Source organism: Myxocyprinus asiaticus, chromosome 26, assembly GCF_019703515.2.
Source record: "Myxocyprinus asiaticus isolate MX2 ecotype Aquarium Trade chromosome 26, UBuf_Myxa_2, whole genome shotgun sequence".
Classification (NCBI taxonomy): Eukaryota; Metazoa; Chordata; class Actinopteri; order Cypriniformes; family Catostomidae; genus Myxocyprinus; species Myxocyprinus asiaticus.
The window spans coordinates 7,912,501-7,930,493 of NC_059369.1; the positions used below are offsets into that span (position 1 = coordinate 7,912,501).

The 17,993-nt window shown below is 38.2% G+C and overlaps 1 protein-coding gene across 7 annotated transcripts in view; it reads right to left on the minus strand.

Moving 5' to 3' along the window:
- The window catches only part of dmxl2 (Dmx-like 2), an 89,499-nt gene that overhangs the window by 389 nt on the left and 71,117 nt on the right, over positions 1-17,993 (minus strand). For 4 of the 7 annotated variants that reach the window (XM_051656691.1, XM_051656689.1, XM_051656690.1 and 1 more), the window contains 14 exons: positions 16,946-17,031; positions 16,646-16,847; positions 16,371-16,488; positions 14,582-14,647; positions 14,129-14,215; positions 13,239-13,360; positions 13,019-13,157; positions 10,672-10,732; positions 10,440-10,567; positions 8,316-8,393; positions 7,990-8,081; positions 7,822-7,874; positions 4,873-5,090; positions 1-1,328 (listed from right to left, as the gene is read on the minus strand). The exon at positions 1-1,328 is cut by the window's left edge and continues 389 nt beyond it. In XM_051656691.1, the coding sequence (XP_051512651.1) occupies positions 1,119-1,328; positions 4,873-5,090; positions 7,822-7,874; positions 7,990-8,081; positions 8,316-8,393; positions 10,440-10,567; positions 10,672-10,732; positions 13,019-13,157; positions 13,239-13,360; positions 14,129-14,215; positions 14,582-14,647; positions 16,371-16,488; positions 16,646-16,847; positions 16,946-17,031 (1,660 nt within the window). In that variant the 3' untranslated portion in view covers positions 1-1,118. The remainder of the gene's footprint in view (positions 1,329-4,872; positions 5,091-7,821; positions 7,875-7,989; positions 8,082-8,315; positions 8,394-10,439; positions 10,568-10,671; positions 10,733-13,018; positions 13,158-13,238; positions 13,361-14,128; positions 14,216-14,581; positions 14,648-16,370; positions 16,489-16,645; positions 16,848-16,945; positions 17,032-17,993) is intronic. The other 3 variants (XM_051656694.1, XM_051656693.1, XM_051656692.1) reach the window with 1 other exon arrangement.

Below are 17,993 nucleotides of genomic sequence, written 5' to 3' on the forward strand. Positions count from 1 at the left end.
AATACGTACAGTTGACAAGGTGTCCAGCAAATCAATAATAAATACCACATACATCAAACCAAATATATATGACTATTCCAGCAGCAACATAAAAAAAACAACAAAAAAAACAACAAAAAAAAACAAACTATAAAATAAACTAAAAGCATGTTTGTACAAGCTATTGTCGTAGTTATCTTTTATATATTTGTTTATTTAAAACTATTTCCACTTTTTACTACTCGGCCACACGCAGCCAGACATTCATTTGTGAATAACAGTTTCCTCTAATGTAGCTTTTTCCACTTGTAACTAAAGATTTTATTGTTTCCCCAGATCCTAGTGCAAATATTTAGAATAGATAAAACATGAAAAAATAAATATGTAAATAAATAAAACACAAACCTATTCAGTTTTGCACTTTGTCCCAGACATCTAAAATGTACCATACATTCCTAAAGTTCCTAAAGGAAAACAAAAAACAGAAATCAAGGAAAACGAGCAAACAAACGAACAAATATTTTGTGCAAAAACAGAATGTTTTCTGTGAGAATGTTGTGGTGAAAAAATGTCATCGTCTTGCGTGGAATGTTTAGCCGTTCGGCTGCTACGGAAACCAGTGTGTCAAAACAGCATTGTGTGCGCGGGGGGTTGTGGGAAAGGGGTGTGTCTCTGGGGCCGCAGCGACCCACCGGGCCACCAGGGTTCTGTGCCATTTTACACTCCGCAAATACATTAGCAGCCAAGGAGAAAACATACAGTAAAAAACAAAACCCAACAACTGGACACTGATAGCAGAAGCACAGTGCTGCTATTTTAAGATGCTAAAATGTGCACAAAATGAGGACACACATACACACTTAAAAATGGAGCCTTGAGCACTTTTACAGATCACGACCAATAACCTGGAATGTAGTGCGATGACTCAAACAGCTCATGCATACAGTGTTCCTACCAACACGACACTGGAGCATCGGACTCCAGAAATTACAGTAGTCGATCGTTTGAATAAAGCGACCTCGTGCATGTTTTACAACGTCTTTTTTGGGGTGGGGTAAAGATATTCTGCAGTGCGAGATATTAGTTATAGGTTTTACGATTCACAGCCAAAGCATTAGTGTTCTGCTGCCTCTCCAGTCCTACAGGATCTGGAATACACTGGCTGGAATGTTGTAGCGGTCCGGGAGGACTCGCATCTTCAGTGTCCCGTCGGCACCGCAGGTGAAGATCCGGTTACCTGGACAGGTTTCGATCTTCATCACGCCGGCACCGATGTTTCGGAATATGGACTGTTTAGCGTGCTCTGTGCTGAAGGAGTGCATGAGGCCATGACCGGCCAGTTTCCACACCTGCAACAGAACCACAATACAACTTAGTACAGACTATACACACTACAGACTTCACAACACAGTCTTACTATGAACCTTAATTCATGGTTCTGTTCTAAACACTGAAGAGATGCCTTGTTGCAACATAGTAATTGAAATATAAAATCATAAATGACTGAATTTGTTAACTCTACACAGACAACATTTCTGCGCATCACACAAATTTCACATTCCTTATAATTTCGATCACTCCCTGTCTGTAGACTGTAAGACTGCGTTCCATTTCAAATTTGTATCCCCTTCCCTCGCAAACTTCACTCTGTCTCATGGACTCAGATGTACGTCTCTCCTTACGTTGCGCGAGTGTCCACTACTGGCGCAAGACGTGCAATGGTTTTAACTGGAACACCCTTAACCCTTGATCACTTGGAGCATGTTGAAGGCTGATGTTAATTTGTGGAAATTTTTCATTAGAATGAATTGTTAGAAAGAATTAATCAATATTTATACAAAAACGAAAATGTTAACATAAAAATGAAAAAAGGCTATAACTGTGTGATAAACAGATAGTTTAAGATTAAGTTTAAGACAAGTATTATGCTGTTAAATCTCAATATAACTTTTCTAAACTGCTTAACTGACCTAACTTCACCTCCATCATACATTAGAGTTGTGTGGTGTGGGGTGGGGTTTATGATGTGCAATCTGCTGTCACATCACAATCGAGTTGCATTGTGGGATATGGAGCTGCCTGAAGCATACATCAGAGTAGGCCCGCTCCCTCAGTCAAAATCGAGGGGTTGAGGGTCTGTCAACAGAAACTTCCCTCACTTACTTAACGAAGTGGAATAGACTTCCAAAATGGTGGCGGGGATTCCCCCAAGGGGAAGTGCTTAAGGGAGTTAGCGAGTGGATATTAAAAGTGAAGTGGAACGCAGCCTAAGGCTGTGTCTCGTTTGGAAGGCTGCGTCCTCTAGAGGTTGCATTTGTTGGCCGCATACGTCATCGATGCTGTCCCGTTTCAGAAAAGCGAGTAGGACACTTCGAATGCGACCTTCTTACACGGGAATTCGGAGGATGCATGAGGTGTAACCTTCGTGGGCAACTCACAATTTTTTGCTTCAATGGAAATGTCTAAAAAAAAAAAAATTACGCCAATTTGCCCGTAAATATGATGTTCAAACGCAAGTAATGTTAATTCCCAAGTTGAAGTACCTCAGTAGATGGGTGCAGAGTATATAATATGTATAATTATATTAATATATAATTAAAATAAATTATTAGACTAAAAGTACACCTGTAAAATGTATTTTCTTTTCTCTTTACATCATTATAACTCTCCTAAAATGTACCTCATACATTCACTTCCAGAGGGACTTTGTTCCCTTCTCACTCAAAGCGCTCGCACTTGTTAAAGAGTGGCGTGCTGTCATAGCAACCATGTTACGTTCCGTTTCCGTTTGTCCTACGAAGGCCATCTCGTTTAAACGAGGCTTGTTTAAAGGAAGGACGCGTCCTACCTAGCATGCAGCCTTCCAAACGAGCCTAAGTGTGTTTTGTTGCCACTTCAGGTGCTGTGCGTCTGTACAGCTGGAGTTTTGCTTACTGCCCCCTGCTGAAAACAGGTGGTATTTCAAGCTTGAATTGCTACAATGGTAGGAAAAGTCCTTATTATGGCCCAGGGGCATAATAAATGCATAATTTTTTTTAACACATTATTATTTATATAATTATTTGCACTAAATTAACATGTTAAATCAACTGTCCTTTTGATATACAGTATATCTCTATAACTATGTTTTTTTTGTATTTGTTGTTGTTTTTTTTGTCAGAGGAACCATTTCAACCAAACAGCCGTTGTAGACAAGCAGATTCAAAATGTTTATTGCATGAAGTTAAAATCTAATTAATAATAATCAAAAATAATGTGGAAAGCATGCGTTTTTTCACTAATTGAACATAAGGGAGAATGATATTTAATCATTTTCATTTATATGCACCAATATAACAATACATAGTAATAAAAAAAGCTATATTTACCTACATATATTTTAACAAATGTTTTTGTAAATGAAACTACACTTCACTCACTAATTTTTGGAACCCAGTTGAATATTATCATAACACTGAATTATTATTGTGGGACCCAGTCAGGTTTATTATTGTAATACTATACTGAATTACTGTTATATTGAGGGTTAGATTTGTTTTATACAACAGTAATATATTTCTGTTGTATTTCCTTCACTTTCACCTGCAGCTTTTTTTTTTTTTTTTTTGCCGGAAAACTAAAAGTGCACTGTGTATTTGAAAGCATAAAACAGCTGGGTTTCCATCCAACCATTTTTATTTTATTTTTTTTGGAAATTGCGCATAAGAAATCCTGAATGGAAACGCTTGATAAGCAAATAAACTCTTATAATTTGCTTAAAAATTAATGCGCTAGGTAGAGGTGGATTTTCTAGAGATTCACATTAGTTAAAATGTGCATTCAAGTGATGGAAACAGTTTATTTACAAATTGATGATGTGTTTTGACCATTCGTGCACGTGTTATGAGTGTGCGATAGCTTGATATGATTGGCCCAACAAAAGGTCTGACCTTGGCACACAATTCTTTGAACATAGCCCTTGACCTTCGGAAATGTTTAACACACAGCTGGTCGTTTAAGTGGGTCCTCAAAATCTGCCGGAAAAGTTTTGAGAGTGGGCGCTCACAGGTATGCGGAGGCTAGCGGCATATGGGCATAGCAGCCATTTCAGCCCTCATTATATCAGATGTTACACTTATTCTGCAGCGTTTCCTGGCAGCAATAAAATGAGGTACAATTGCTCCAAAACTGCAAATAAAACTCTCTTGAAGCAAGGAGATCATTCAGCTGCTGAATCCTCAAGATAATGCACATAATGTAGTGGATGGAAACGTGCAATGATTTGAATTTCCTTTAGTCACATTTTTTGCAATGCGCTTAAAAAAATGTGAAACATTTCAGTGGAAACCCAGCTATTGTTCCTGATTACAAATCTGATGAAAAGCTTTCACCTCCTTTTCTGTGATACTGTTACATTTTTAGAATTGTATAAAACCTTGTAGTGGTTACAAATGTTTCGCAATGCACGCGAACAACTCTGAGACCACTGAAAACGGCTTATCATTATGAGCCCCGCACGTGCATGCAGAACAGAGCACCACCCGTTCACTCTGAAGCAGACACTGACCATTCATTATAATTAAATAACTGCTTTTTGTGGTTTAATATTAACAACATATGCCCATATCACATTTTTGATCATATTTGGATTAATTTTGCAGCACTGAAGAATTGTGAAATTAGTCTAATGACACACCCTTTAGGAAGCGCTGTGGCTGAATAAAAAGCATGTTAAAATCATTACGATATTCACAATATTGCTTAACTTTATATTGCCAGCAAAATCAATGTGATTATATTGTGAATATTCAATAAATCACCCAGCTGTAGTTGTAAACATGACTATGATGCCTAAAAATGTTGCCTAGGTGGGTAGATTACTTGGGTTTGAAACAAAAATTCTCTGAACGTTACCTTCATATTCCCCTCAGCCGAGCCGGTGACGAAGAAGTCCTCAGTGGGGTCCATGGCCATTGCTTTGATGGCTGAATCATGAGCCTGGAAAGTGTGGAGCAGCTGCCTCTGACGGATGTCAAAGATACAGACGAAACCCCTTCTGCCACCTGTGATGATCAGCTGCTGTTTAGGAGCGTACTGAAGAACCGTCGCTCCGTTCTCATGGCACTGGAATGCTGAGAAAACACAAATACCAGAATGCAACTTAAATTTCTATGTACAAGTTAACAATGTCAATCATTTAAGTGAAACCTTAAAATAATACTAATGAAACAATAATAATCATATTAAAGGGGTCATAGGATGAAAAATAGAATTTTTCCATGCACTTTTAAAATGAAAGAGTTAGATGTACTGTGTATACAGTACATACTTTTAATATTCACAATGCAAACTTCCATTCAAACCATTAAATCTTGGCATCCGTTTTCACGCACGAACTTGCATTGTGTTTACTGTGCTGATGCTAAACAATGCAAGTTCTCTTGTGATGATTTCAGAAGATGGAATATGACGTGCAAGTCACATGAACAACTTTGATATTTTTATATTCTTTTTGATTCTTGAAAGCAGAATCAATATCTAATGCCGTTGTATTACAACCCTGATTCCGAAAAAGTTGGGACAGTAAGGAAAATGCTATTAAAAAACAAAAAGACATGATTTTTAAATTCTATTCACCCTGTGCTATATTGAAAGCACCACAGAAACACATTATTTGATGCTTTACCTTGTGAATGTATTTTTTTTTTTAATACACTCATTTCAAATCAGATGATTGCAACACGCTCTGAAATAAGTTGGACAGTCGAGTCTCATCTCAGATGAGACCGATCCCAGAGAAGTCAGCAGCGCTTCTGGACAATGTTGATGTATGGCTTCTCCTTTGCACAGTAAAATCTTAATTTGCATCTGTGGATGAAGCGGTGAATAGTGTTGATTGACAAAGGTTAACCGAAGCATTCCCGAGCCCATGTCATGATATCCATTACAGACGAATGACGAAAATTCAATACTAAAAGAAAGACGAATTATTTTTTTTAGACAGTGATGTCTGAGGGAACTGAGATCACACGCATTGAGAAGTGGCTTTCGTCTTGCCCTTTACGCACCGAGATTTGGCCAGATTCCTTGTATCTTTTAACTATATTGTGCACTATATAGGGTGAAAAGCCCAAAACCCTTCGACTTTGTCTTTGGGGAACATTGTTCTCAAAGCTTCGGATTATTCGCTGATGCATCTGTTGGCAAATTGGCGAGCCTCGAACCATCCTTGCTCTTGAAGTTCTTGGTCTTGTTTTTTTTTTTTGGAGGCTTCTTATATACAATAAAATGATTGCCTCACCGGTTTAACATCTCCTGTTTTACATCACATTGTTAATTCAACTCATCAGATTGTTATTAGTCCTAAAATGTCCATTACAGACATCTGGGTCAGAGCATCTCTTAAATGGTGAGGCTTGTGGGGTGCTCCCGGTCAGCAGTGGTGAGTACCTACCGACAGTGGTCTGAGGAGGGGCAAACCACAAACCGGCAACAGGGTGTTGGGCACCCAAGGCTCATCAGTGCGCGAGGGCAATGAAGGCTATACCGTCTGGTCCAAACCGACAGAAGGTCTACTGTGGCACAAGTCACAGAAAATTGTAATGATGATTACAGGAGGAATGTGTCACAACACACAGTGCATCGCACCCTGCTGCGTATGGGGCTGCATAGACGCAGACTGGTCAGAGTGCCCATGATGACCCCGTCCACCGTTGAAAGTGACTACACTGGGCACGCGAGAGTCAGAACTGGACCTTGGAGCAGTGGAAGAAGGTTGCCTGGTCCGATGAGTCCTGTTTTCTTTTACATACCATGGCCAGCCATGTGCACCGTTTACCTGGGGAAGTGATGGCACCAGGATGCACTGTAGGAAGATGACAAGCCGGTGGAGGGAGTGTGATGCTCTGGGCAATGTTCTGCTGGGAAACCCTGGGTCTGGCCATTCATGTGGACGCCAATTTGATACGTGCCACCTACCTAAACATCGTTGCAAATCAGGAACACCCCTTCATGGCAACGGTATTCCCTAATGGCAGTTACCTCTTTCAGCAGGATAATGCGCCCTGCCACACATTGTTCAGGAATGGTCTGACGAACATGATGAAGAGTTAAAGGTTCTGGCCTCCAAATTCCACAGATCTCAATCCAATTGAGCATCTGTGGAATGTGCTGGACCAACAAGTGTGGTCTACAGCAGCTCCACCTCGCAACTTACAGGACTTGAAGGATCTGCTGCTAATGTCATGGTGCCAGATACCACAGGACACCTTCAGGGGTCTTGTAGAGTCCATGCCTCTGCGGGTCGGTGCTGTTTTGGTGGCATGCTGAAGACCAATAGCATATTAGACAGGTGGTCATAATGTTTTAGCTCATCAGTGTATATATATATAAAAAGTTATATATTCACAAGGTAAAATAATCAAATACAGTAACGTGTTGTTGTAGTGCTAACAAAATAACACATGTTGAAAAGAATGAACAAATCACTGCTTTTTGTACTGTCCCAACTTTTTTGGAATTGGTGTTGTAAATAGACACTCCAATATATTATCCCTTTTGTGTTCCACAGAAAAAAGAAAGTCATATGGGTTTGGAATGACATAATCCTAATATGATATAATTATAATATAAAAATACATTTCATTACAACTACACTTTACTTCTTATGTCTCCATAGAAAGCTAAATTAAACACTAAATTACGACTGTTATTGGCGCAAGAAACCTTGAGTAACATTATAAGTAAAATAAAATGCTAAAGAGGTGTAGAATATGACCCCTTTGAAAAATAATCCAATGAATTCACTCATTCCGTATTATTAAAACATCTTCAAGAGTCGTTTTTCAGAGTTTGAGAACTCACCATGTATCATAGAGTTACTGGGAGAGATCAGAGTGTCCCATAAACATACATTCCTGTGAGAGAGAAGGAAACGTTTTATTGAAAACCTATGAATCCTATTTAAATACATTTTATATTTTACAGTTATATTATATTATATTTGACAGTAAGCTGAATCATGCATCTGACCTGCCATCATTGGACTGTCCTGCAGTAGCGATCAGACTGGAGGACGTGATGAAGGCAAAATCACCACAGCTCTTACCGTGACACTGCCAGCTCTAAAACACACGCATGCAGTAAAAAGATGCTTGCTTATTGTTATAGACGGATTTGTTTGCAGATGCCACTTTGCTTAAGTGAGTCTTCTATGTCCAAATAATGTACTAAAGATTATATACATTTATAACAAGTTAATTAACACTGAGTGTTTAAAAAATGTCTCTCACACACTCCACATATGCAAGACCCTTTATAAAAGCAGTCTTTGTGTGCTGTAAACACAAGTCTCTTACCAAATATGGTTTGGGGTTTGAAGAGGTTTGATTGACTTGCCAGAGGCTCAAAAAGCCCTCGCCATCTGCAACACCACACTGCAGACCAACAAAGAGAGATTGTAATCACGCAAGAGGAAGAATAGAGATATTTAAGTGCACAGACAGTATTTACAACTGCACATTAATGACTGTATGACAGTAAAAGACAACCGAATGACCTTTCCTGAACACATATGCTGCTGCACTGATCACATAACAGCACACACACACTCTATTCTATCGCTACAACAGGAAATCAACAAACACTGTACAGCCCTGGAAATTATTAGACACTACATAAGTGACATGCAAAGATGAGCATGAGATACGTGAGTGAACAGCATGAATGAGTGTACAGTTGTGGATAAATCATTCCTTAATTTATGAAAAATACTCTTGAGCAGGGTTGCCGGACTGCATGGAGTGAGGCCCACAGAGAGGCTATTCCATATTGTATAGCGCATCTAATCGCGTTCAGCAGGAGTCGCGGATATAAACACGGAGACGGCGTGAAATAGCAAAAGCCGCTGTTAATGGAAGAACTGTTCTTTTTTCATCTGTACCATGTAGAGCAAGGTTTATAAATTATGTAAACATTGGTATCCAAGCAATGTTCCTCTTGTATGCCATTACAAAAAGCATTCTATAATTTCTTGAGTCTTCAAAAACAGCCCGATCAAAAAACAAAAACAAAAAACAACAATTTTAATTCCCTTAATACCAGAAATTATCAAGTTTCAACAATAAAAAAATGTTACAACATTTTAAAATGTAATGTACATTAATTCCCTAACTAAACTTAACTGAGACGTAAATGAACAATGAAAAAATATCCTAAGGTTTTTATATTTTATTAAATAAAGAATATTAAGAATACAGTATATAGTAAAGAATACTTTATATAAAATGTTACATTTTTTGGTTACAACTAACAATGAACAATACTTTTACAGCATTTATACATTTTATGAAATGTTAATTTCTACATATATTAATACATTTTTACTTTAAAAAGTTGCATACATTAATATTAGTTACTGCATTATGAAGCAACATGAACCAACAATGAACAATATGATTTTGATCAATTTAAAATAAAATACTTTTCTGTTTCTAACATTAGAGACTAATTAGAAACATTAGTTAATTAGATTTTATTTTTTTTTTTGTGAAAAAAAAAAAAAAAAAAAAACGATTAATTGTTAGTTTAAGATTCTTAATGCATTAACTAAAACGAATGGAACTGTACTGTAAAGTGTAACTAAAAAAAGGCATGTTATAATTATATTTTCACAGTTGTAATGTCACACTTTAACAAAACATTAAGGCCATATATGGGTGTTACTTCGATGTTCCAGGGGTGGATTTTTATCAAAATGAACTGATTCAAACTTTTTCTTTTTGTTATATGAAGGTCTCACTGAAAGTGAATCGGAAACTTTTTACCCGACCTTCATAACTATATATTTGATACTTTTCAAATGCCTTTTTATGTACAGATTTGACTGTTTTAGCCTTGTCTAAGACCTAGTCTTTAAATATTAAACTATGAAAATCTATTATAAAAATACAAATGAATATGTTTAAAACTATAACAATCTAAACAAAAGAGTTAAATAAATAAACTGTTTTAATATTTATCGTTTGAAAAAATTACAACTGTCCCACAGTTGTGGCGCCATTTCCACCACACTAAAAAAAAAAACAACAACAATTTCCAAGTTTCCTTGTTAACCAAGTTGACAAAAGTATCAGTGAAGAGCATGCTTGGGATGTAATACGAGTCATTTTATTCCAAAAACGTTCAAAATGTCATTTCCAGCACAGAATTCTATTAAACACAATACAGAATTTGAGATGTGCTGGAAATGACACTGTGGTGGGGATGTTCACGGCATTCAGACAAAAATCTCCTGTGGTGCATGTGCATATGCTGTTAGACAGTGAAAAACTAGGGAAAAATGTTTTAACAAGACTTTACTTAAAGCCACAATGTTAAAAGTGGCCGAAGTTAAAGAAACACTCATGTATAGTCAGTAAAAAGTGAATTAAAACAACAATGAAATAATATGATACATAAAAGTTTTGAGAACGCTAGTTTACCTTGTTTCCCTGTGAATTGAAATAGAGGCGTGTGACTCGAGCGTTTCCTGCCTGTCTGAAACAGATGAGCTGCTGTGGACGATTCCACTCAAACATCCTCACACTGCCGTCCTGAGCACCGGTCATATCTACACACAATCACGAAAAAACAAATCACACGGAGTTTACAGATTCAAATCCCTTACAGCGTTTGTATGAGTGAAATAAGTGTAGGTGAATAAGAGACACTCACAGTACTGATAGATGGGATGAGATGTCATTCTCTTCACGTTATTCAGGTTCCTCTTCATGATCTGAGAGAAATAACACAGATTTAAACACCAAAGAGGTATACAGACGGATATAGAAACACTGACATTAAAAACGTGTCTTGACATTTTCCTAAACAATATGCACAGAGCCAAAACTATTTCTGACAATGCAACATTTAGCGGTTAATTCATGATATCAGCAGGATTTGCACCATCCATTCACTACAGCTGTGCAAGAGAGTTACAGTTATGTATATAAAATTATATTAGCCTAATTATTCAAGTCTACTATTGAGTAACACATCATTTTCCAGTGTCCTAAACCAATTTTGGCCAGGCAGGCCTGTGGTAATCTATCAGATACAGTTCAATGTTTCAGTTTATCTTCCCAAAGCGGACATCATGGTATTTTTGAAGGGTGATTTGATTATTATAGCCCCAATATGAACTTCAACATTTTAAATGAATGCAACAAGACACAAAGAGTTTATGGACTTTCTGTTTAACTTAAATCTGATAATTTAAATGCAGCTTTTTTAATCTATTTGGCTGAAAAATACTGCCCTTTTCTCATGTCATCTTCATTCTTAGCCATGATCTGTGACTCACAATCACTGTATATTGTAAAGGATTAAACTATTAATACTTCACTGATATGTACAGATTAATTAACTTTGATGTAGTTGGCAACTTTCTGATAGTACCATGCAGTGTAGCTAACTACTTATTCAAAAGGACAGCTTGATGGCAAATGTGAAGTATCTTTCCCAGCACTGGTTTAGTGTTTCTTGTGGTGTTTATCAGCTGTGAAAAAACCAGTGATGACGCAGGTCTATACCTTGGGCTGCTCGGACTGTCTGCGGATTACTCCGCTACCTCCAAACGCTCTTATCAACTCAATACAGACTCATCAAGAGCTTTGTTGAGACCATGACTCACCAAAACGAAACACTCGAGTAGCTGCTCTGTGGGTATGCCGCTGTCATGAAATTGCTTCAGTGCACTGTATCTATGTACAGTGTGGCCTAAAAGTCCCCCCATATGCTTCTATTTAGCATTTTTCTATTTATTTATTTTTTGTACTCTCAGTCGCTTAAAATATTTATAAAATATGTATTTATTAATTGTGAATAATTGCATGATTTTTCATAGTTCATTGCGATTAATCGCAGATTTGGAAATTGCTCAAATTTGACTCTATACACCTCTTTTATTGTCAAAATGCATTTAATTCCTTCAAAGGAAAGAAAACAAAATAATATGTAAAAGTTTTTTTTTTTTTTTTTTTTTTTACATTTTCCAAACAAAACCTTCCACAGTACAAAGACAGTTACTGTATGTACTAAAATAGCACCAATTCAAGTAACATTAAAAGTTTCCCAAAGTCTAAGGTTTAGGAAATGTGAATTCATTGCAATGGTAAGGGTGAGGGTTTAAAAGATTGAATGCCCATCTCAATTAATACTCAACTTACTAGTCACCGTCCCACTTATACTTTGGTAAACATTTAATCTTATTTAAATTTTTGCTATTTTAGTTCATTTCTATTTTTAAACTGTTGAATACTTTGTTTGAACAATTGTTACATATTGTTTTCTTTTCTAAGAAGGAAGTAATTGCATTTTGACAGGAAAATAAGTATCTAGAGTCAAATTTAGTTGTGAGCCACATATATGGCATGAATGGGGACGTATGCAAACACTTTTGAATGATTACATGAACAGTTTATTGAATCTTATGAAATGACAGTTTGAGATGCTGTTAAAATATTTGTCTTAATGGAAAAATAACTTCTAATGTTATTGCAATGTTTAACTTTTGCAAGCTTTAATCTTAAAATTAAAAATGTCTTAAACTCAAATCACTCAATCACGATATTGATGTTGGTAAATTTTATACTGCCAAAAATAAAATAATCACAAATATATCATTAATATTCAATGTAATGTTCAGCCATAATGTTCAGTTTGACTTCTGAATTCCTATGAACTTTCTGTGATTACTGGATAATGATCTTTAAAAAATTCTTTTAATTCAGATAGATTCACTCATGAATCATTCTGAACAATTCGTGAATCAGTTCAGCCGATTCATTTAAAAAGAATGATTGAATCACAAATGGGAAATTGCTATGGCTTGCAAGAAAATACTCTAACATTAATTTCTAGCCAATTACACATTTTTGAGCACAGTTTAACTAGAAAAAATTATAATCACTACAGACATTTTTATGACTTCTTCAGGCCTGGGAAACACAATTTTATAATTCCCTGTTGATGACATCTTAATTTACCGAAAGCCTAACTCTACTCTTAAATAAACACATACCACACTGGCACCCAGGCTGGTCTGGCCGCTGCCCAGCCAGGGCATAGAGGAGGATGCTGCCATCTGTTGTGGGGCAAAGGGACCAGCGCTGGCTTGAGCGATGTTAGTGTGAGACGAGCGGTAATCCACATCATCAGAACTACAGAGGGGAAACAAGATGATCAAATAACAATCCTTTCAAATCTATGAGCTGAATGATCCACTCAAACACACACACAACCTGCGAGACTCCTTGTCAAAGTCCTCTCCGATCCAGGTGTAAGGCTGAGCAGCTAGCAGGGTGGACACGTCCACTTCCTGGACATCATGAGTGGACGCCAGCACTATTTCATTGGTGTTAGCCTGAGAGAAACAACACAACACACAAACAAACAAACAAACACACGCACACACGTATGCACACACACACACATTAAAGGTGTCATATAATAGTAAACAGGCTTTGTCTCTTTTACTGGGTAGACATACTATCATCTGACCACAACAGCATTTCTCTTCTAGTGCTATTAAATCTTAGTGCTGCCTTTGACAGCGAAGATCATGACATTGTATTGGACAGGCTTGAGAATTATGTTGGCATTTGTGGACAGGCATTATCATGGTTTAAATCCAATTTATCCAACAGCTACCACTTTGTTTGTGTAAATTGGGATATGTGAGATCAAACACAGGTTACATGTGGAGTGCCTTAAGGCTCTGTATTAGGTCCTCTGCTTTTCTCCTTGTATATTCATCCCTTAGGAAATATTATCAGGAACCATGGAATTGGTTTTCACTGTTATACCAATGACATTTTACATTTTCTCCAGACCTGATGAAATGTCCCATAATTTACATCATTAATGTAATTTACATATCAAAGTCTTCAAGGTACAGATAGAAAACTGTTTTTCTCATTCTAAGGGTCAGAAAGATGGGAGGGTGGAAAATAATAGAGGGTGGGAAATAATAAAGAGTGTTTTTGTTGCAAGAAACCTAGGCTAACTTCTAAGTGCACTTCAGGGAAAATAAATCAAATACTATAAAATGTATATAAGGAGAATCTGGTCCCTTTCACATTAACATTTAACATCTTTTTCAGTGGGAGAAATGCAAATGAAAAGTCCTGACCTTGTTAATGGCAAAAGCCATGATGATGTCTGATTCTTTGTGTATGATTTTGGCTTTTCCTCCCGGGTAACCCATGTCAGCCTCCACCTGTAACACAACGCACAAATACACACTGTTCTGCCACAATACTTTTAAATAACGTCAACATCACACCCACACACACACACACATCAGCAGCAGGTTTGTTTGCATGCAGTCCAGAGCATGTACACACCGCCTCAAAGGAGAAACAGGAATTAATCATTCAGTTATTGATTGATCTTCTAAACCATGTGTCTGTTTGGTCCACTGCTTTCAGTGCCACCGGCAGTTAGTGAGGGAGAGCAGTGCCGAGTCAGATGAGTTAGGAGACGTGAGGAAAGAGAAGTGCGTGTGTGAGCAGGTTAAGGGAGAAGAGGCCCAAAGCTTTGAGAAGGAAGGACGCAGAGAAGGTCTCATTCTCTGTCTTAGTACCTTGTTGTTTTTGCGAGTTCCAGTAACGCAGGTTTGTATGAGGTGATCCACATGATCATCTAAAGACTACAAAATACACGCCACAACACACACACACATTAACAAACACACAAGGCACAGCACAAAACACATGCACGAGTGACAAACAGATGGAGAAAAACAAAATGTATAATAAAGAGCAAAATAAACCTCAATTGGATGAAACAATTGACGTGGTCTTGAGCTAACATGCACATTCCCTTAAGAACCAGCATCAGTACTTACCGACAACATATCAAACTGGTACTTGTTTCTAAATGTACTCTTTAAACCGTCTAAATATAAACATCTAGATTTTGCCATTATTTACATCACTTTACTTAGGCCCTGCCCCCTTTAATTAACTCACTCTAACCCCTGGTCCTGTTCCTTTATTTACCTAACTCTGAAACTTGCCCCTTGTCTTTGATGACATCACTCTGGCAGTGATTTTGCTACACCCCCTTTATTACATCATTTTGAGATTTGGCCCTTAAACCATACAGTACCAACCCTTCCCCTTTAATGACCTCACTCTGGCACTGACCATGCCCCACTCCCTTTACTACTTCACTCCAGGACAGACCCCTCCCCTTTACACCATTTGGTGCCTGAACCCACCCCCTTAATGACTTCATCTGGTGCCTTTCCCTCCCCAAACCCCACATCACCCCCTTTATTATCTTACTTGGGGACTGGTCCTGCCCCTTTACATGATTTGGTGCATGACCCCGCCCCTATAATTACTTAATTCGATGCCTACCCCTCCCCTTCAATGACCTCACTCTGACTCTAACCCCTCCCCCCTTATTTAATCACTCAGAGACTAACTCTGCTTGTTGTCTGACCACTCCCCTTTAGTACTTAATCTGGTGCCCACCCTTCGCCTTTAATGACTTTACTCTGGCACTGATCCTGTCCCACCCCCATTATTAATTCACTCCGAGACTGGTCCCGCCCATTACATGATTTGGTACATGACCCTGCCCCTATAATTACTTAATTTGATGCCTACCCCTCCCTTTCAATGACATCACTCTGACACTGACCCCTCCCCCCTTATTTAGTCACTCAGAGACTGACCACACCCCTTTATACAATTTGCTGTTTGACCCTGCCCCTTCAATTACTTAATTTGATGCCTATCCCTCCCCTTCAATGACATCACTCTGACACTTATCCCGTAACACCCCCATTATTACTTCACTCCGGGACTGGTCCCGCCCCTTTACATGAATCGGTACATGACTCCTTCCCTATAATTACTTAATTCGATGTCTACCTCTCCCCTTCAATGACCTCACTCTGGCACTGACCCATCCCCCCTTATTTAGTCACTCAGAGACTGACCTCGCCCCTTTACACCATTGTTGTCTGACCATGCCCCTTTAGTTCTTAATTTGGTGCCTACCCCTCCCCTTTAATGACTTCACTCTGGCACTGATCCCATACCACCGCCTTTATTACTTCACTCTGAAACTGGTCCCGCCCCTTTACATGATTTGGTGCATGACCCCGCCCATATGATTACTTAAATCGATACCTACCCCCTCCCCTTCAATGGCCTCACTTTGGAACTGACCATTCCTCCCTTATTTAGTCACTCAGAGACTGACCACGCCCCTTTACGCAATTTGTTGTCTGACCCTGCCCCTTCAATTACCTCATTTGGTGCCTACCCCTCCCCTTTAATGACCTTACTCTGGCACTGATCCCGTACCACCCCCATTATTACTTCACTCTGGGACTGCCCCCGCCCCTCTGTAATTACCTCGCTCTGCTTCCTCTTCTTGGTAAAGATATATCGAATCAAAGTCTCCTGAAGCACTTCCTGTTTGACCAAGAAATGCCACAGACGTCGGGCAGGGAAGGAGAGATGATGTTTTGACCTGAAAGAATACATGCATGCACAAACACATAATTTTTTGGATCCATATGTGAATTTCCTTACCAATGGACTAAACTTAAATATAGCTGAAACAGATCTGACAGAAATGTTGATAGTAATTCTTTGGTTTAAATAAGACATGCAGTGTAAATACTCACTTGAACGGTGTGTTTTCTGGTTCCAGCATGGCTTTGTGCCGCAGTATAGCCGGCCCCCCACCTGCACTCAGGTCCGTTGGGTAGGTATTTATGTAGTTTGGTGGAGGTCCATCAAATTTGTTCATCTTCTCTAGGATAATCTGTTCCCAGTTTTCCAGTGTCTTCAGCACAGCGTTGGCCAGGGGAGACGTGACTGGCAGTTCTAAGAAGTCACCAGAAAGACAAACGAGGCAGGTTGATAATGTGATTTACCTTCTACTGATTTGTATGTGTGTGTGCTTGTTTGTACTACTCATGCACCAGTGAAGTCCAGTCCTGTGAGGGGCAGGAAGGTTTTGACATTGTGCAGGGCAAGTTTGACCATCACCAGGCGGATCAGAGACCAACTGCAAAGACATACATAATTTATTATACACTGATACATATGCAATACCCATGTTCTGATCTCCACAGGTCCTGTTTCCTTCACTAAACAACAAGGTTATTATAGTTTTGCATTTTCAAATCTGTTTGTATTTGAACAAATGTACAAAACATTTCAGTTTAAACACTTTTTTTGTGCAGCTCATTTTCTTCATGCGCACTACTACCATTTGAATTTTCAGCGCAATCGTCTAATTAATTTGTGTCACATGCTGTAGCGCTACCTTTATGTGGGGTGTTTATCTCACACAAACACAAGTTAGATCATTTCTCTGCCATGCTTAATCGGTCTCATTCATTAAAATGTGTGAAAATGATCTGAAAACGTGTGTAAATCCATTGGTAACAATTAACGTAAGAATGGTTTTACAAACGATTTACAAATTAGTTCATGGTAAATGAGACTAAATAATTACATAAGCGATTTTTTTGTCGTTAACATACATTTAAATGATCCTTTTTTTCTTTTCTTTTTTTTGCTTACAATCGCTTGGTATTGTTGTTAATTATTTCAGATTACCAAAATATTTTCATAATGAGTAATTTCCATCTTTTCATCAACGAAATCAAAAAATAAACAGGTATGAGCTCAAACAGAACAAAATCTGGCCAAAAAGACGGTGTTTTTGAGTTTCTTTCATGGTTCGTTTCAGGAAAACTTCTTACTAGTTGCTAAACACATTCTTACTGTCATTGGTCCACGTCATTGGTAGGGGTGATCTGGAGCTCCACCTACTTTGAGGCCGACAGCTAATTCCCGTTCAGTCAGTTAAGATCAGTCAACATGAACACACTAGCGTGCAGAGTTATTAGGGTGCTGCTGCAAACTTACCTACATCTGTACGATCGTTTGCGTAGAGACATTTTCCAAGAACATTTCATGTGATTTTCTTTGTTTAATTAGTCTAAAAAATGACTCTCAATA